The 21,382-nt window shown below is 40.9% G+C and overlaps 2 protein-coding genes across 17 annotated transcripts in view; one reads left to right on the top strand and one right to left on the bottom strand.

Moving 5' to 3' along the window:
- HELB (DNA helicase B) overlaps positions 1 to 8,873 on the top strand; it is a 76,076-nt gene extending 67,203 nt beyond the window's left edge. The window contains exons 12-14 of the mRNA XM_075344849.1: positions 1,235 to 1,369; positions 6,606 to 7,151; positions 7,611 to 8,873. Coding sequence (XP_075200964.1) covers positions 1,235 to 1,369; positions 6,606 to 7,151; positions 7,611 to 7,697 — 768 coding nt within the window. The 3' untranslated portion in view covers positions 7,698 to 8,873. The remainder of the gene's footprint in view (positions 1 to 1,234; positions 1,370 to 6,605; positions 7,152 to 7,610) is intronic.
- GRIP1 (glutamate receptor interacting protein 1) overlaps positions 8,680 to 21,382 on the bottom strand; it is an 809,174-nt gene continuing 796,471 nt past the window's right edge. For 15 of the 16 annotated variants that reach the window (XM_075344840.1, XM_075344833.1, XM_075344842.1 and 12 more), the window contains 3 exons: positions 13,468 to 13,701; positions 12,578 to 12,724; positions 8,681 to 10,199 (listed from right to left, as the gene is read on the bottom strand). In XM_075344840.1, coding sequence (XP_075200955.1) covers positions 9,963 to 10,199; positions 12,578 to 12,724; positions 13,468 to 13,701 — 618 coding nt within the window. In that variant the 3' untranslated portion in view covers positions 8,681 to 9,962. Of the gene's footprint in view, positions 10,200 to 12,577; positions 12,725 to 13,467; positions 13,702 to 21,382 lie in introns of all 16 variants that reach the window. The other variant, XM_075344832.1, reaches the window with a different exon arrangement.

Raw genomic sequence — 21,382 nt, 5'->3', positions numbered from 1 at the left:
GTTACATGTCTGCATGCTGTAACTGCAGGGAGAGATGCACTGCACTGTAGCGCTCAGCGGTGGTGTCACACAGCTTAGTTGCGGTCATAGCAGAAGGAGTGACGTCACCGCTGATACGGCTTATTACATCGGACCTGCATTGGTGTTTTGGGGTGTTAAAGTGGTGAAAGAGGGTTTTTTTTTTGTTACATTTATTTATATACATAAATAATAATATATATATCAATATATAATATAATGATATTTTTTTTATTCAAAATGATTTTTTTTCTGTGTTTCATTACTTTAAATTAGATTGGTGATGAGGAGGTCTCATAGACTCTCCCAGTTACTAATCTAGGGCTTAGTGGCAGCTGTGTGTTGCTGTTACGCCGATGCCACCATACTAGGGCAATCGGGAAGAGCCGGGTAAAGCGCTGGGCTTGTCGCATTTCATGGATGCAACAATCCGGGCATCAACAGGCTGCTATTTTTAGGCTTGTGCCCGGCCTAATAACAATAGGCCTCCCCAGTTTGAGAATACCTGCCCCCAGCTGTTAGGGTTTGACTTAGCTGGTATCAAAATTGTGGGAGACCGCATGTCTGTTTTTTAAAATTATTTATTTAAATAATAAAAAAAGCCGCATAGAGTTCCTCTTATTTTGATGCACAGATGAACATACGGTTGTAGCTGTATGCTTTATCTGTGCAGGGTATTATTATGGGGGACCCTATGCCAATTTATTTATTTTTTTTACTGTACAAGAGACTCACACAGCACCTGTTATTGAAGCAGTCAGCTGACACTCAGGGTGGGCGTGCGCCTGACTGCAACCCATTACAGGCGCCGGTGGGCAGGGAAAGCAGTGAATATTCAATGAGGGTTAATTATCGGATATGGAAGTGAATGAAGGCCTGGAAACAGTGTACCGCCATGACAGATACTTGGTAAGTAAACTTCGCTCGCTCCTATCCCTTCTACTAACATTTTTAATCACCGAATTCTGGTCCCCATATACTTATATAGGGATCGGAATCCGAACCGGATTTTAAAAACCAGATAATACGGACCCGCTGGTCCCAGTTATCTGCGAGTCCACTCATCACTAATGTCGATTTAAGCGGTGCGTTGGATAATGGCTGTGGCATCAGTATGAGTGCAGCTTCCTACTCTTCTGTTGTCCAACTTATTCAGCATTAAGTCATGTGGACAGAATTAGTAGTTGAAAATGGTCACAATCTTTTTCTGTTCTAGGATGTGGAGAAAGATAAGATTCGAGAATTAACCTTATCTGATGGAGAAGATAGAACGTACATCCTAAATTATAAATCACTTCGAAATCGCAGTGGTTTGCAGCATGCTTGGGCTCGGACTATCCACACTTTTCAGGTAAAGACTCCTGAGAGGAGAGCATCTGGTATTAGGCCATAGTAGTGTAATTGCATGAAGTGCTCTCGTTAAAGTGAACCTGTCAGGTGCAATATGCACCCAGACCCACAAGCAGTTCTGGGTGTATATTTGTTAATCCCTGCCTAACTGTCCCTGTATCTAATAGCATAAATAAAGAGATCTTTAGAATGTTTCTAAAGATCCTTTGTAATGTGATAATGAGGCCAGGGACTAGTCACAAGGGCGTTAGTTCCCTTGGCTAGTCGGCCCCATTAGCATGTTAGCATGCGTGCTAACATACTAATAATTTCGCAGCGTCAGAGGCATGGTCAAGCTCACTTCTGCTGCCGCCGCTGGTTTTCGGATCAGTGCACATGATCACATTGTCCTTGTACTTCCGGTCATGTGCACTACACCAGTTTGAAGCCGGGACGCATACACTCGGCTTCATTGTATGCATGACTGGAATTCAGGGACTTCTGATCATGCACACTGAGCCGAAATCCAGTGTCATGTGCTATGTCAGCAGAGAGCGGTGAGATCGACCATGCGTCTGATGCTGCACATTCATTAGCAAGTTATCACACTCACAGGGGACTGACTAGCCAAGGAAAGTTATGCCCATGCAACTAATCGCTGGCCTCATTAGCATGTGATAAAAGATCTTTAGAAATACTTTTTCTAGAGATCTTTCTATGCTAGTATACAGGGGCGGTTAGGCAGGGATTAGCAATATGCACCCAGAACTGCTCGTGATTCTGGGTGCATATTGGACCTGACAGGTTCATTTTAAACCCAGTATTTGGCCATTCTAATGCCTTTTTTAAGGTAGCTGTCATTATATCTGCTAAAATAACTATTTTAGGGATTTGCTTTCTTTTATAACGTTTATTTCACTTTGTTTTAGCCATTAAATAACTTTTTTTTTCTTTTCTAAAGCAACATTTTAATTTTCACACTTGTGCAACATGATTCCAGACTGGCATAATTACACATGCTGTCTAAAATCAATGATTGGCAATAGCTTTTATGATGTGGTAAGATTAAGGGTTCACTCACATCTGTGTATAAAATAATCGCTTCAATTTTCATCCAGAAAAGTGGAGGAAGTGAAATCCGTTTGGTATTCCATAGGTCATGTGAGTGTGTGATTTTTATTCATTTATTTTTTTCTTGACCAGCATCCGTAAGACATCCGTATGCAATATGGTTTTTTTTCTCAGAAACTTTTATGCCACAATCATTTACAGTATTCGGTGCTACAAAATTGTAATGTATCTCTGAAATCTGACTGCTCACAGATGGCCTATATGACCTCTGTTTTTTCTCACACCATTGACTTACATTGGTCTCGATGAGACTATATGCTGGAACCTGACGAAAAACTTTGATCAGCACTGCCACATAGAAAATCGGATTGCATTCGCACCAATAGCAATCGCATTGCACTCCGTGCATTTATACACAGATGTGAGTGAACCCCAAATCTCATTTACCACTGAGGTTTAAAGGAGTGTTTCTAAATAAAAACATACAGCTATATCTGGGCCAGAATATGTTACATGTGAATGGGATGTTGATAATGTTCACGTGTTGCACTCTACGTTGTGGTTTGTTGCATGAACATCTGCACCTAAGTCCAAGCATAGCTGCTACTTGTACTACCACAAAAGGAGACTAGTGACAAAATCAATGTGAGCTTGTGAGCTTTTAGATTGGAGTCCTTGGGTACTGTAAACCACTATAGTTGAAATATGGCAGACTGACTATTCTAGACAAATAATAACTATGTTCCCATTTGTGAACTTCTAAATAGATAACAAACCCTACTTTCAACAACCTTTTGGCATAATAGGTAGCAAAATAAATTCCTAGAAACTTTGTAATATATCTCAGAGAATTCTGCTCTCTCTACTTAAGAGACACTTCTTCTTCTCCCCCTGGCTCCTTAAGCCACCAAGCAGTCTGAAGGGGGGAAAAAAAACAGCTCACATCGGTCTTGCGCAAAACAAAATGGACTCTTCCAGTACAGTGAGAAAATAGGTCACACATCCCCTCTCCATTGTATAATAGAAGTGTAAAGAGGAATGAGGAGCAGAGTTTGTAAACAACCAGGAGACACAGAAAGCTTGTGCTGAGCTTTCTACCAAGTCTTATTTCTCCCCATAGCCAGAAAAATTCACATCTAAAGTTCGGTACTGCTGTAAATTCTCCTCCATTCTTCTATCGCCTCTCTGTGTCCTGAGGAATGAGGAGCAGGAAACCATTCCTGTGTGCTTTTATTGAGAAAGCGCCTGCAGGGGGTACAACTTGTGAAAAATTCAGGATATTTCATTTAACCCCTTCACAACCAAGGGTGTATATACACATCCTTGGCAGTGTTTGTCCCTTTAATGTGGGCTCGCGCGCGAAACCCACATTATTCCCCGCACCGATCTGCTGATCTAACCCGACAGACATATGCAGCTACCAGGTTGACAGCGCAATCTAACGTGCTGCTGCGAGGATCGCACTGCTCTCCACCGCCATCGGTGGCCCCGTGACATGATTACAGGACGCCAATGGGTTGTCATGACATCCGGAGGTTAGCCGATGATCCGTCACTGTTACGACTCACAATGTAAATGCTGGCAGAGTGCTGATCAGAGAAATAGTGAAAGATCGGTCTGATCAGCAGAAGAGATTGGACAGTGCAGGCATAAAGTCCCTTAAGAGGATTAGTAAAATCAATCAAAAATGTAAAAAAAAAGTTTTTAAAAATATGGAACAAAAACGTTGCATCTACCTAAAAATTGTGTAATTAAAAATGTTATCTTAAGACACAAAAAGTAAGCCATCACTGAGCCCCAGGTACTGAAAAATGAGAACGCTATGGGTCTCAGAAAATGACACCCAAAGCGCAATTTATTTTAATTTTTTTTCCACCACTTGGATAAAAGTAAAACTATATATGTTTGGTATCTACAAACTCATACTGACGGGAGGTATCATACTGCCAGGTCAGGTTTACCATATAATGAAAATGCTAAATATAAAGAACAAAAAAAATTGCATTTTTTTTTTTTTTTTTTTTTTTTTGCAATTTCACAGCACGTGGAATTTTTTCCAGTATAATATGGGGCAGATTAAATTGTGTCATTCCAAAGAACAACTCGTCCCGTAAAAAACAAGTCCTTATATGGCTATATTGACAGAAAAATAAAAAAGTTATGGCTAGTTTAAAGGGGGGGAAAATATTAAAAACGGAAAATAGTCGGGGGGTGGGTGAAGCAGATAATGGCCACAAATTGTGTTTTTCCTCATGTATACACATGCCTAATCTGAAAAAGTTACTTGCAAGTACAGTTGCCTTAAATTAAAACTGGTGCATTAGCAACCTTGATCGGTATGCCTGAAGGCACATTTTTTCTTATTTATTGAAACGCTGTGCGTTATTTTATGATCACAGTTTGTGGATATATTTAGATAACATTTATATATAAAATAGGATTTGGATAACCTCATGCATTTTGTGCATAATTCATACATATGGGATTTTTTTTTTTTAATTCTAAGTTTCAAATGAACATGTTATTGAGGAATAATTCCTATTGAGTATAGTAGGGGGATATATCCATATTATAAATTAAGAGAGGGGGTGACAGACTGAAATAATTTTATTTCATTACGAAATTATATATGTATATAAAAACGTGGTATGCAGGCAGAAGAAATGTTTGTGGTTGCATATTATGTGATCTGTCTCATTCTTGGGGAAAATAAATTTGTATTTAATCTGTTGAATTTGTTATTCTGATCATTAAAAAGCTTTTTAGGTATACAAATAGTGCGACTTTATAGAATTAGGTAGTGGAATGTTTCTCCAAAAGGATTAATGTTTGAAATGTTGTTAATTGATTATCACATTCATTCATGTGTGTTTTGTACTAGGTTGGTTTTATATATGGATTTGTTTTAATTTATCAGTGTATGCCTATGGGTAAGGAGTAATCTCCGAAACGAGTAAGGCAGGGGACTTATTCGGTCCACATCATGGGATATATTTGATTTTATCATGTACTAGCTGTACTACCTGGCTTCGCCCGGGTTAATAACTGTTGTTAACAAAATAGAATGTATTAACATTCCCGGGATAGAATGTATAAATAGAATGTATTAACGCCCGGGATAGTAACTGTCTCTCTCCCATTCTCTGTCTGTCTCCCCCTCCTGTATATATCTGTCTCTCTCTCTCTATCTCTTTCTGTCTCTTGCCCTGTCTATCTCTGTCACTTTCCCTGTCTTTGTCTGTCTCTTTCCCTTTCTGTCTGTTTCCCTGTGTCTGTCTCTTTCCCTGTCTGTATTGTGACACGCCAACATTCCATATAAGGGCGTGGTTGTGCATTCTTCTGAAGTTCTGGCTGCACTGTGGCTCCCAGCTCCATTCGCTTTAATGGAGGCAGCTTTTTTGGCGAATAACTGTAAAGCGCGGGGTTAAAATTTCCCCTCAAAACATAGCCTATGACGCTCTCGGGGTCCAGACGTGTGAGTGTGCAAAATCTTGTGGCTGTAGCTGCGACGGTGCAGATGCCAATCCCGGACACACACACACAGCTTTATATATTAGATGTGATTTCTTAATAAAGACAGACTTTTATTTGGAAAATTTTGGTGCTGGACCTTTCCTTTTTCTATTTAACTTGTGGTAGCCAGCCATGTCCGCGTACTTGTGGTACAAATGATGAGCTTTCTCCCCACCCCTGTTTCCTTTTGAGTTACATTTTTCAAGAAGTAATTTCTTTTTATTTCAGCATTCCAACACGATTCAGAGACAAGGACCGTCTCCTTCCTCAGGAAGGAGACGGTCCTTGTCTCTGAAACGCGTTGGAATGCTGAAATAAAAAAAATTCTTCATTAATCCTGCATCAGTGGTTTTTAAGCGCGGCATATACCCGGTTTCTCTTTTATTAATTTATTATATTCTTCTATCACCATTTACGGGGCCGCTGCTTAAACCACGCGGACACTCACATGCGATTTAAGGAGTTCTTACTGGCACAACCCCATTAGGTGAGTGTACCTATTCCCTTCTTATCATTTCACGTTATATCGGGTAAGACCCTATTGCGCCTTTTGTCTCCCCACCTCTAGCACCTGCAATTTTTCAAGAAGTAGCATATATACAAAAAACTATTGTATAATTATATAGCACAAAACCAGATTGCCAAAAATATTTGTCCTTTATTCTTTGATTTAGGGCTCAGAAGAGGATACAGTAATATACGTTCTTGGCAATACTGGCTGGCAGAATTGGAAACATGTATACACTGCTGTAACAAGAGGCTGCAAGCGCGTTTATATAATAGCAAGGAAAAATCAGCTCCACAAAGCAATTGCCAGGAAGGCCCGTGATAGAAAGACGAGTTTAAAGCAGCGTCTGACAGATAAACTGCCTAAGAGCAAATCCTTTGTGCAGCCAAAAGCCATGTCTTCTGCACAACTGGAAAGCAGTCGGGCAACAGAAGAGCCAGAAGCCACACTCATACAGATGGTACATCCACTACCCTACACACAGCTTAAATCACCACCACGCTTTTCTTGCCCCCCTATACCTACAACCCCAATAGCAGTCTCCCATACTTTGGGTGCAGATGAAAAGCTAGAACATGCAGACCCCATAATGCGTACACCACCTAACCACAAAGAAGACTATGGACTGGAGGAGTCTCCGTCTCAGAAGAGGACAGGAGGGCCTGTGGATGAATCAGAGACTCCAAAAAAGATTAAAGCCATCAACAAGACGGTAATATGCTCATGGATTCTTACTGGTTATTTGTTTTGTATAGTCAGTGATTGAAATAATGTGTATAATAATGGTAGAAGATCTAACAGAATCTAAAACACAGATTATGTACAGAAGTAGAAGTCAGAACTTGGATCCTTATTAGTTTAGTGTTTAATTTCTCAACTTGGAATTAACTTGCAAGAGTCATCTTTTAATTGTTCAAGATTGAGATGCCTAATACCACCAATATAGATTATTTCTGCAGTAAGCAAACAGTAAGACATTCCACTAAATTGTAATGTAAAAAAACATACTTCTACAAACCCCTCCACTAAGCATGTTTAATAATGAAGCATCAATCTGCTAATCTCCAGTTCAGACACTGCGATGGTATAATATAGTAGATTGAAAGGTAATGCATTAAATATAGAACAGATGAATTCATCTATTAAATAAGAATGTTTATTTTATCTGCAGAACTCGACAGAAGAATCTCCGAACAGTCAAAGATTTCAGCTCCTGAGTCTCCAGAGTCCTTGTCACAAGAAGTTATTCAACCCCTAAATCTGAAAAACATCCAAGGATCCCGGCTAGTAGCCAGAGGTTAAAAACTCAGCAAGTAGACTTGTCTTATGGCACTTTTGCCACCCTTAGAGGAAAGTCTTCTATAGTCCTCAACTTCTTTATATATTTGCACTGAGGTTTGTTTTAATAGATTTTTATAGAAAATGACAAATTCGCTCTTAATTATGCAAAAATAGCCTGGAAAGAAGAAATGTTGGCGTTGATGAATCCATTGATGTTGTTCTTTGGCCAACTATTCATATTGTAGCCCTAATGTGTCAAGATATGTAATCATAGACTGGAAATATTCATATGTAATGTCTGGTGTTTTACTAAATCAAAGCAGAAATTTCTGAACTAGCAACAGTTGGCTGAATGCATCCATTTTTCTGTTTCATGTTCGCCTTTCTTTGCCTATGTATAATACTTGGAGCTGAAGAATCTATTGCCATCTTTTGACAGATGGTGTTTTCAAAGTCTCTGGCAGCAAGCATCAAACCTAGGACTTGCAAGTGCCAATATTGTAATTTATGCCCGATATATGCGGAGTTCAGTGTTTGTAATGTCTGCAATACACATGCACTCTTAATGTACTTAGTGCCGCCAATGTGACGTAGCCTAAGCCAGTGAATGTTGTGTTATTAAAGGAGTATTCTCATGTTAAAAAGTAACAACGTTGTTCAAATTGGCGGGGTCCATTGTTTGTATACCTCCAATAATCTGCAGCATAACCTTATTCAGATGAAAAGGGTCTGAGCAGAAGTGATCATTCTCAATGTATGCGATAGTGCTGCCAATGTGATGTAGCCTAAACCAATGAATATGTTACTATGTTGTTACAGGGATATTCTCATGTTAAAAAGTAGTGATATTATCATTCTGATTGGCGGGGTCCAATGACCATCAGCATAGCTTTATTGATGTTAGATAAGGGACTGAGCGGAGGAGACCATTCTTAAGAATAATGTCTGCACTTTCTAGTAACATAGCATGGATTGGTTTTTATATCATTGTTTATTCAGTTTTTACAGCATGATTGTTCCATACAAATTTTCAACAGGTTGAGTTCCCAAAACCATACATAAGACAATAAATTTCATGCTATTAAAGTATTAAATTTGTACAAAAATACTTTACAGTTTAATACTTGTTTGTTACAAATAAAAATACATATTTAATTGACTTATGATAAATGATTTTCCTTTCTTCCATTTTACTTTATTAATGCTCTTCATATTTTGACTGGCAGTGTTTTAAAACCGTATGTTTGCACAGGTTAGAGTAAGCTATCCGTGTAACCGTACCAAAAAGACTGCGAAGATTCAATCACACGAGACTGCGGCTTCCTGGATCCTCTCCTGCTCAGCAGATGCCATTGCTAAGTATCGCAAACCGAGCTGCTGGTGAGTATCCAATCAAAATAGGAACTACGTTATTGCTTCCAGGGATAGACAACTGGCACAGCTCTTTAACACATGTACACTTCTAAAACAACAGTGAAGATGGCAGAGGAAACGGCTCAATGCTAAACCTTATTTATACTATACAAACACCAGAGCTGGGGTTAAATGTCTTCACTGTAGATGCCTCTGACACCAATCGGAAAGGTCAAAGACTGGAAATATGTAACAAATGACCACAGGCACCAAGAAAATCTAAAAATCGTTATCAGATGCTTTTTAATTTTGATTTTAAGTAGCAGTCCCCCTCCCCAAAAAAAAAACCAAACTAATGAAGACCTTACTGAAAGAACTGGGTAGAGGGTTAGATAAACCATACATAGTACAGGGAGCACTGGTACCAGAGGTCTGCAAAGGAGGAGAATCAGACATACCACAGTCAGGTCAAACGGAGAAGAAATTGTCTAAAACTTGCTTAAAAAATCCCACTTATAATCTTAGCAGCTGTAAGTATATGCACAGGCTCATTCATAGTGAGGGTCTTCTTAAAATGACATATGAGTTCCCCTCTAGTCCATGGACATTGCACATGACAAAAGTCCCATATTTCTTCAAGGTTAAGCTTGGAATGGCACTATTATTTAGAGGAGTCTCATCATAGTAGCATGTGTACAAATGGGGTACTCAGACATAGGCACGTGGCGTACCTTTCATTTACCTAGTGTCTCCGCTCCCCTGTGCTTAACAGTAAAGCCCCACTGTGACATGTCTTAAACATCACAGGTCGTATGACAGGGATATAGCACCAGTGTGTATATATAATTTTTTTGCTACCAATTCAGTGGACTAGATAGAACTATTTTTGCTATAATGTACTTGTTGAGTCTCTTATATCCATAGCTGCTAGACGTCCACTAGTTGGCTGAGGGAAATTGTCAGTGTGATCAGTCCATTCTTCTGCAGGGAGACTTGAGCCATCTGGGCCATCCTTCTTAGAAGCAATGGGATTTCTACTTATTACCAAATCGAGTTTGTTACCAGATTCTGCTATTAAAGGAACAACTAAGCAGCAGTCAAAGTCTCTGGTACGGACGTGATTTACCTAAGATGAAAGGAAAAAGAATACATTGTCATATTACAAGAAATGAGAAGACGCCAGCTTACCATCACAGGGTGCCCAGGCTCCACAGCCATTAAAAGCAGGAACACTTCAGAAACCTGCTTCAGGACCACTTCATTTTAGATTCCAAACAAAAATCCACAATAAGTACATTATACATAGTTTCGGACACTGTGTCCTTTGTTTTGTATTGAACACAAACTACTACTGTGTCCACAAGAATGGTATTAAAGTAGGCCATAGCAAACGAAGACCTATAAAATATAACTTTTAATAAAGTATCTAAAATATTGCTCTCCTGGCTACATAGACAAATATAAACCTCATTAAAAATATATAAACATACATGGGTTTGTGTGAAGAGTATCTACAGTCATAGCCATTCGGAAATAATAGCACAGCTAGCTCCACTGTGATGAAGTTCTTCGATGACCTACTTGTTTCGTATCCTGTCATCTATTCCTATTCTCCTTGTGGGTTATGATGTTTGCCCATTTGTAACCTAAACATTATCTGAGTGCAGGAAATATTATTATTTATTATTATTATTATTGTTTATTTATAGAGCACCATTGATTCCATGGTGCTGTACATGAGGGGGTTACATACAGAATACATGTACACGTTACAATAGACAGACTAGCACAGGGGGAAGAGGGCCCTGCCCTTGCGGGCTTACATCCTAAAGGATTTTGGGGAGGAGACAGTAGGTGGGGTGTAGGTTGGGCGGCAGCTCCGCACGGTGGTGGGGCGGCAGCTCCGCACGGTGGTGGGGCGGCAGCTCCGCACGGTGGTGGGGCGGCAGCTCCGCACGGTGGTGGGGCGGCAGCTCCGCACGGTGGTGGGGCGGCAGCTCCGCACGGTGGTGGGGCGGCAGCTCCGCACGGTGGTGGGGCGGCAGCTCCGCACGGTGGTGGGGCGGCAGCTCCGCACGGTGGTGGGGCGGCAGCTCCGCACGGTGGTGGGGCGGTGAGGTCATTGTAGATTATAGGCATTTCTGAACAGATGAGTTTTCAGGGTCCGTTTGAAGTTTGCAAGTGTAGTAGATAGTCTGATATGAAAATAAGTTATGGTGGGCCAAGCCCATTTTTCGTATCCATAGGGACTCCCACTAATCCTGACAACACAGCACTGGAGTCTCCACTTGAGGGCTCTTCTCCACTGGCGTTTTTTTTTCTCCAAATTCCATCGCATGGAGAAACAGATTGCATCATATGAAACCCTTTGAAAGATTGCAGTCTTCATTTCCCCGTTTTTTCCAGACTCTACACAGGCTCTCCTTGAAATCGCAGCATGCTGCGATTTGATGCAATCCTATGGGGGTGAAAAAAAAGTCAGAATCCGGGTGGCATGCGTATGTCACACGGATTCTGACACTTGCATACCGTGTCAGACTGGCTACCGGAGAAATCTCCTGTAAAACCAGTCCTGGCCGTGGTTACATGCCCTGAACCCCGGAGCTGTCCCCTGAGCTCCAGAGTGCAGCCTGAACAGCGAGCGCCGAGTGATTGATTCCCCGGCGATTGCTGTTCAGGTCAGCACAGCTGCAAACAGATCAGGCAGAACGCTGGCGCTCAGGTTACAGCTCTGGAGCTTAGTGCAGGGAACTGCGGCCAGGACTGGTTTTACAGGAGACTTCTCCCGTAGCCAGTCTGACGCTGCTTACCTAAAAACTCACATAGCACTCGCATGACGCTCACATGTCATACGGATGCTATGTGAGGAAAAAAAACACACACCGTACGCAGATCACACGCAGGATACTCGACTCACATTTAGAGCAGAGTATCGCTGTGATTTTTTTAAACGCCAATGGAGAAGAGCCCTGAAGAGAATACTCACCACCGCTCCAGTCACTGACTGTGAAACTATTGCGCTATTCAAATGGGGAATTCAAGCACACTGTTCTCTAGATCATTGGGGCTCCAGGGATTAGTCACCTAACAACCCATTATCTTTTCACAGCATAGACAATAGTCAATCCCTTTTAGAGAGACTCAGTACAGGATGAATGTTCACCCCAACTATAGGCGCTTGTTGATCATAGTGGAGTGAATTATTTAAATTGACCTTCCAACCCGCTTGTTTTCCCTCAATTTCCACCCTTCCCTCTTCTATGATTGACAATTCTGGCTTCATAAGAGCCAGAAAAATGGAAAACCAGCAAGTGACAAGGTGTATTTAAATTATTTGCCCTGCCATGATGCACAAGCGCCTGTTATTGGTGTGAACAGTCCTCCTGTGCTGATGGTCATTCAGTCATAGATATTTAAATTGACTATAGAGGTGGCTATATAGTCCACATCACATTATGTGATAATGTGCAAAGGCTTACATAAGCTTGTTTGAAGATGACAAACCTGCAGTAGTCTATCAAATGGCTTAAGTCCTCCTATATCTCCAGGTCCCTTAGGTCGAATGTTCTTCACATACACTCCTTTTTCGAGCAGACCATCAGCTACACTAAATCCAAAGTCATCTCTATCAGAGTCCTTGAATAAAGAGAACTGGAGAAGAGATGAAAGATAAGTCAGTATGATCATATGAAACCAACAAATGCACTTGTCATCCTGTTGTGAGATACATACCAAATTTCACTAGTTTATTTCTCATAAGTAGATGGTTCATACCAACAAAGCTATGATGCAAGTAACAGCACCAATCCTAATTCATTGTTGCACTAGACATAGTGGCATACATACTACTGTGCCAGATTCTGAACTTAAGCTCAGACTAAACTCCCTAGCTCAGATTGATAGGGACTGGAACCCCACAAATCTCACACTGATCCCTATGCTAGACCATCAACATAGATTCCTGGATAGAAGATGGTAAAATAAACTTTTTTTTTACCAGTATTAATAAGAGTCTATACAGTTTGCTACTGCATTTGGTTATTCTCTGAATACAAAACACCCATGCACTATTGTTTTGGGTTTTTGGTTTGTTTTTGTTTTTTTTAAATCTAATGTAACTGTCATTTTTGGAGCAGAATGTCTACCTTCTCCTCCCTCCATAGAACTTTTATGAACAACAAGTGCCATCTCCGTAATGGGAAAATTGGTTTAATTGAATACAAATTTTACCCTAGAATTGGGAATCAAAGCTCCGTCCAGGAGGAGGAAGATTTCTCTAATACAATACATTATCATGTTTCTATATTTTTTTTTTTTTTAAGGGAGCTTTACAATGAAGAGCAGCCTGTCATGTTGTGGCACGAGCACAGAACACCATGGAACACGTTCCTGACCTTGTGTAACTCCACAGGAGTTGGCGACATAATTTCTTTCATCTCTTGTTTCATTTTTCTCATTGACACAGATTTTCTCCCCACATCAGATGGTAATGTGTTGCTGCGGGTATTCTGGCTGTAATGTGATCTGACCGAGCTCTTTTCTTGAAAACTTGCTTGCCGACTCAATTGCCCCCGGGGTTGAGAGTTTTCGTGATTCAAACTCAGTGTGCTACCGGACATGATGGTTGCCTTTAGCATAAACAGAAACAAGAGCTGTCATAACTTTCTGTATTCTACTGTCTGTTCATAGCTCCAAGGATGGCACTGGATAAACTAGAACAGAGAACATGTTGATATAGACCGGTCGGGAGACTGTAGGATAGGGCTGCTACTTTCCTATTCATAGAAGAGAACCCTAGGCAATATACAGAATAAAAATCCTTGCAGCGTAGCTTTGTCACTTAGGACTTCAAGTATTTCTTAAACATTAGTGAAGGGCTAAAGCAAATCTTATATATATTGTAACTTCTGCACCATGAGGAGTCTGGTGCTCAGTATCATTATACCATACCTCACACTAAGAACCATAGCCTGTCAATAAATCCACAACTAAATCATACTTCTTTCAGAAGGAACAGTAAAGCATGCGTCTAATGAAGGATCCACCAGCTTACGACTGACCGATGTCCTTCACATAACTCCTGGGACATGTATAAATGGCGATGTGCATAAACCACTTAATAGTCATGGTCCTCAGCCTACAATCCATTTTCTTGCTAGCCGTCATACAGTAGCCAGATTCAGTATGAAGGTGTGACCATTAGTTATGATTAATTCTGATTTTACACTAAATACATGAGATATTAAGCAATGTTTAAATTTCATATTTTTCTGCACTTTGTTCCACTTTATACATGTCCCCTTGAAAAGAGATGCAGTAGAGGTAAGAAGATCCCAGAATCAGTCTGGAGGCAGGAGCAGACAACACAACTTTCTTACATGCCATCAGCCAGCACACACAGCAGCCTCTTGGAAACGGGCACATACTGTTGATGCAATGTGTAGAAAACAAAAAACAGTACACTTCTCTGAGCATTGGCATCACCATTATATACTTTTTTTTTTTTATAATAGGACTGTTATGATAAGATCCACTATCTGGAGTGGAAAAGTAAAATCATGCCCAGATATTATTGGAGGGGTTCGGCGTCTAATATGTATATTCTAAGTATCTATCCTTACACCCAAACCACTTTAGTTATTTGCTTTATTGCACAATATTCTACACTTCTCCCTATCGAGCTAAGCCCTAACTGTTTTGTTTTTTTACTGCACATCCTATGATGTGTTTGAGAGTGGTCTCAAAGCGGACATCACAAATGCTGTGGGGAGTGAGTGTAGTCACAGGCGTCTATGGCTCTTCATGGAACAAGATGTTGCCAGGGGGCGGCGCTACAGTTACTTACTAGTTTCTTGCATTGCCACCCCTTCTGAAGACATCCTGCATCCATGATGATAAATGCTATGGAAGGTGTGTGCTGCGGTAGCCGTAGCTTCCATGAAACATGTCATCAGGGAGCAATGATAGAAGCTGTGAGTAATACTAGCACCACCCCTGATGATGATTCATTTGATCGCGGTGCTAGATGTTGGGGTGCTGTGTTGGTATCACTCACTGCTTCGATCTCTGCCCCTCTGAAGACTGTAGTAAGTAAATGCAATAATGCCCCCCTGGTAATGTTTGTTCCATGAGGGTGATAGATGCTGCAGGGAGTGAGTGCAGCCCCAGCCTCCTGTAACTTTGTTTGTGACTGCTCTCAAACAAAATGTCACAGGAAGTACAGTAAGAAAAAAAAACACATTTAGGCATTAACTATAGAGGGACAAGTGTACAGTGTTATATAATAAAGCTAATTACAAAAGTGGTTAGTGTGTAAGGATAGATAGAGAACACATTTTGGGTGCCAGACCAACCCTTTAAGTGGGCAGTGAATTTATTTTCAACACTGCAAATAATCAGTGCATGGTCGATAACTTGCTGATGGGTGAGAGGCGATAAGGTGAATGGTGGTCTGAACTAGTAAGGTGTAATGTAGTGATAACTGTGCATGTGCACCTCCCCTCCAATCACTTCTATGGGACTGCTGGAGATGGTAGATTGCTGTGGACAGCCGATAATTTGGAAGGACTAGGGTGAATTTTTCACACTACAGGTTTCTTTTTGCAGATGTTTCTGCAACTAAAAATCAGTGTAGTTTTCAGATGAATGGTAAAATAGGTGCAGCTAAATGTTTGTAAAGTCAGTTATATAATCCATACATATAAATAGTTGCCAGCAATCTTACCACCCTCTTTGACCCCTATAAACATGGCGTGTTATAACATGTATGTATTCTGTGTTGGAAAATTACTTCTCCCTAGAGATAAACTAGTGTCGAAGCCAAGAATGTGAGGTTGAAATTCAGGCTGCTAGGTCCTTCTTTTCACTTTTTGTAATGGTTTGTTGGAACAATGGGGAGGCCCCCCCCCCAAATACATCAGATTATCTTCCAGTTATGCCAATATCTTCAGGCTGAACCAACAGAAATGTAATTTATATGGGGGAGCAGGTGGGGTTGTGTTTCAAATGTACATAACACAGACTACTTTTTTTCTCCAGGTTCCTCATCTATTATAATCATCCCATATTAGGGATTTTCCCCCAAGTTTAAAGGCGATCCTCATAAAAAAAAAGTAATTAGTTTATTAAAAATCCTCTCCGTACTCTAGAATGGAGTGATTTTTCATTTTGTTTACAGCTCGTTGCGTGTTTCCAGCCACAGGTACATTCTATGAGTGGTGACCAATATTCTAGGCCAGGAGAGCAGCACATACAAGCTTAAAGGGAACCTGTCAGGTCCCCTCTGCCCTCCAACCCAGCAGTATTGATATCTGTATGCCCAAACTCCCTCCCTAACCAGCCCTGTATAATGCGATTTACTAATATGAAGGTTTAAAAAAGCAACTTAACCTTGCTGTCCCCCATGCTAATTAGTATCTGGACTAGTTGCAGGAGTATTGTTTGCCAGACTAGTCATCCCTTTTACCTTTTTTTTCACGCCCCTGTGGGCATGATAACATGATGATCAAGCTGGCGTCACAGCAAGCTCATGGACATCTTGCATTTGTGTGCGGCTCATATCAGCTGTGTCAGTGCTCCTCAGAAGCAGGGTGGACACTTACCTGCTTCATTAGGTGCACTGCACATCACTAAGTTCAGGTTATGGCTCACGCACACATCTTCTAAATTTCCAGTTATGCAGAGTGCACCTAATAAAGCCAGGAAGTGTCCACCCTCCTCCTGCGGCGCACCGACACAGCTGATATGAGCCGCACACATACACGAGATTTCCAGGAGTTGCGGTGTAGCAGACCTGTGGAAATCATATTATTGCGCCCACAGAGGCAAGATAACATGGCAAAAGGGCCGACTAGTCAAGAGAAATAACACCCTGCGACTAGTCTAGGCCCTGATTAGCACAGGGACAAACAGGTTTATATGTCTTTTCTTTAAAAAATTCATATTGGTGAATAGCGTTATACAGGGCTGGTTAGGCATACAGGTATCAATGCTGCTGGGTTGGAGGGCATAGGGGACCTGACAAGTTCTCTTTAAGTATCCATGTGGTCCTCCAATACTGTAAAGGCAACTTAGTGGTATCAGTGTGCTCAGTTTAGGCAAGCAGCACAACAACTGATCTGGACTCTCAATATGGAGCGCACCAATGCAGTCCTGAAGATCAATTATGAGAACTACCGCATAACTAATTACTGGGGCACTAAGGTAGATATAGTAAACACTTTTATAACTTTATACCACGTCATTGTTGGCACCCTTGGTGCCTGTATTTTATGCATATGGTCAACACCAAATAATGGTTGCAAGGGATGTAGGAATGTTTTAAGTTAAAAAAATAAAAATAATAACTGTGTGAATCTTTCTCAATATACACATATACACATAGTAAACATAGTGGATTTAAAATGTCTACACACCCCTGTTAAAATACCAGGTTTCTCTACTCTTAAACAAAAAAAAAAAAATCACACCAAGAACAATTTTAGATTTTTCTGCACCTTTAACCCCTTCACTCCCTGGTGACTGAGTTTTTTCCTTCCAGTCTTTCAGTATCCATGATGTTTTTAATCAACATAACAGAATGAGGTCTTGTCCTTTCCAAGCCTAGTTGTACGTTTGAATGACACTGGAAAATGGGAAAAAAAAATTCCAAGTGAGGTGAAATCGCAAAAAAAAGTGCAATTCCACAATGTTTTGCTTTTGTTGCCATTTTCAAAGACCCGGAACATTTTCCTTTTTCTGGAATCTAGGGCTGTGTGAGGGCTTATTTTTTGTGCGCTTAGCTGAAGGTTTTACTGATACCATTGTGGAGTATCAATGTTCTGATCTCCTTTTATTGTAATGTTGCAGAGACAAAAAAAAACGTAATTCTGGGATTTAGATTTTTTTTTTTTTTATTGTTGCGCTGTTTACCGATCACATTAATTTATTCTACATTTTGATTGGACGTTTCTGAATGCGACAATACCAAATGTGTGTTTTTGTTTTTTATTTTTAATGGGGCAAAAGGATGTGTGATTTGAATTTTTTTTTTCCTTTTTTTAAATTTTTTTTTATACTTTTACTGTATTTACTAGTCTACTTAGGGGACTTAAAGATGCGATCAGTACTGCTCTGTACAGTGGTACCTCGCTTAACGAGTAACCCACTTAACGAGAATTTCGCTTAACAAGCAAAGCTTTCTGTAAATTTGTAACCCGCTTTACGAGAAAGCTTTGCTGTGCGAGCAAAATCCTTACTGCACACACTTCCGGTTCCGTACATCCACCGCGCTCTAACCCGCACTTGCAGTCCACACAAACACACACATGTACGCACAAAAACACACACGCACGCACGCACATACAGTATTATGCTCACCTTACCTTCCGTTCCACCACCGGCCTCATGGTTCTTGTAGTTCCTGGGTACATCGCGGCGAACTACAAGTACCATGAGGCCGGCGGTGGAATGGAAGGTAAGGTGAGCATATAATGTGTACCTTCATTTTCATCGCCGGTCTCCTGGGTCCTGTAGTGCGCCGCGCCGCTCCACTCCAGGCATCCATAGCGACGAAGCAGGAACTTCCTGGTTCCTGTCACCGCTACTCAAAGGCAGCGCGCTGGCCAATCAGAGGCAAGCGGCTCTGCCTTTGATGTCAGCACTCTGGCAGGAAGTTCCGTCCTCGTCGTTATGATTACCCAATACACGGCCCGCAGCAGAGAACAGCAAGTCCCAGGAGACCGGCGATGGAACGGAACGGAGGGTAAGGTGAGCATATAATATGTATGTGTGCTTGTGTGTATTTGTGTGCGTTTGTGCATGTGTGGAATGATAGAATAGGGGACCAGGATGGGACATTTAGCACATTATGGAACGAATTGTCAGCATTGCAATGATTTCCTATGGGAAATCTTGCTCTGCTGAACGAGTAACTTGATTAACAAACACAATCCCAGAACGGATTGTTCTCGTTAAGCAAGGTTCCACTGTATAGCAAAAATGCCACAGGCCGGCATTCACAGGAGGATAATGATGACAGGCACAGGGATCATCAGCTGACACCCGGCTGTCATGAGATTTTCTCACATTGCACTCGTGCAAGTCAATCGCAAGTGTGACGCCGGCTTTATACAGAGCTCAGGAATATGCTGCACTATCTGACAGTACGCCAAGTAGTCATTAAAGATACTCTAGCAAAACTACACTAAGCAGCCCAGTAAGTAAAACAATGAAATCAGGATCTCTGCCTCTACATTATGCTGCCCTCAGATTAGTTGTTAAAAACCTGATGAAAGATTCCCTTAATGTCACTGTGTTTTGCCACTGCAGCTTTTAGAGACACTTGGTGGCTGATTAAAATAGCCATCAAGTGTGGGGAAAGATGCAATCTCAGCATGTGAGCTCGTATCAAAAGCAGTGGCACAGCATCGGTCATGAAGGGGTTAATGTCTCCCATAATCTGTACAAATCCATTGAGAAACAAAGGGGAAAATAAAATATGAAACCACAGTAATCTAGTTTTTTTTTTTTTTTTAGTGTGAACACCCTCTTATAACTGGGGATGTGGTTCTGTTCAGAATTAGCCAATCACATTTAAACTCATGTTAAATTGTAGTCCGTACACAGCAGCCTACATTTAAAATGATTCAAATTAACTACATATATTTTCTTATTTGCATTTTATGGTAAAAGCAATGATCCATAAACCGCTTACAACACAGCAAAGGGTTCGTAGTGTTTAACGTTACCTGTTAGAAAGACACAAAGCCTTTACAAGACATTAGATATACAATAGAACACTCTAAAGATGGTCATCAAGAAGTGACTTAATTTGGCATAACAATTCCACTATCTAGAACTGGATTTCCATAAAAAAATTAATGAAAAAAACCAAGAAAGTGGGCCAAGAGATCTATTACAACATTAAAGGAGCTGTAGGATTTTCTAGCAAATGTAAGTTGTGTACTGTATGTGAGAACAATGCCCTGTATACTTCATATGTCTGGAGGGCGGAAAAGCTGCCAAGATTAAAGCCTTCTCGTACAAAGAAAAACATCCAAGTCTGGATATTTTCAACCAAAATCTACATCATGGGTGCGAAAATCAGATGGGAGAACGTGATGAGATCAAGGTGAAACTTTTTGGCCATAGTTCCAAAAGGTACTGCATACATCACCAAAATATCAACCATACAGTGAAACACTGTAGAGGCAGCATTAGTTTTTTTTTTTTCTTGTTTTTCAGAAGATGAACTGGATCTTTAGTCAGGACAAAGGGAATTCCAAATTGTATATTACATATGGTATGAAACCCATGACACCCCCCCCTCCCCACCCCAAAAAAAACCACTGAATGCTGGTCACGGATATGGCGCTCATTTAACTTTTGATGCTCAAAGTGGCCACAATCAGCTGCAATGCACATCTGGACAGCATACTGTATCTTGCTGCACATTGTGGTAGGTGACACGTTTGCACAAGCATCTGTCATACATCGTAGGTTGTGCAATATTGGTGGAGGGTCGCATACACCTGCTGTTTGATGTGACCTCACAGAAAGAAGTCCAATGGGGTCAGGTCAGGTGAGCGTGGAGGCCACTCCACGCGGCCACCATACCCAATGACTTGTAGGAAGGTCTCCATGAGACCGCTTCACGTCCGCAGCCTTGTGAGTTTTACACGTTCTAATCATAGCATTTCTGTATGCAAGGTGTCGATTCGTATTGAATTGATGATGATGCCTTATAACTTTGTAATTCACTTTTTTTCTCCATCTCGTTCCGTTTTTGAGATAAAAATGCTAACTCCGTTCTTTTCCGCCAGGTGGCGCTATAGGTGGTTTCATTGCGTAGCGCATGGATACTTTACTATACCTAGACACCACTTCTATGCCTATAGCTGCCGCCGTTCTTAAATTTCGGAATGGCATAGATCTGATACCAATTGGGCATCTATGCGTGACCTGAAGGGTCTATTTGTACGGATTATGAATAACAAAGATGGAAAATGCTGTAAAATGATTCTTTTTGGTACAATTTTGTTTTACCTGGCATTTTAACAGGGGTGAATAGACTTTTATATCCACTGTTTCCTATAGTCAAAGCCGGACCTGCATAGTCCAGTATAAGTCCTCTGTAACTTGGCACTAGCAGGCTAAATTATTTATGGAATAAAACTTTCAATTGTTTTTGCCTCATATCTAAAAATTTGATTAAGTACATTTACTACGTACACAAAGTAAACACATCGGTTTGGTTTCTTACATGAGGGTATGCAGTAACAAGCTATGTATCTACATGCTGAATTCCACTTGCACACACTGCACTCCAGC

The sequence above is a fragment of the Anomaloglossus baeobatrachus genome, chromosome 4 (genome assembly GCF_048569485.1).
Source record: "Anomaloglossus baeobatrachus isolate aAnoBae1 chromosome 4, aAnoBae1.hap1, whole genome shotgun sequence".
NCBI classification, from domain to species: Eukaryota; Metazoa; Chordata; class Amphibia; order Anura; family Aromobatidae; genus Anomaloglossus; species Anomaloglossus baeobatrachus.
The sequence above is the reverse complement of the archived record's forward strand: the minus strand, read 5'-3'. Positions and strand labels throughout refer to the sequence as shown.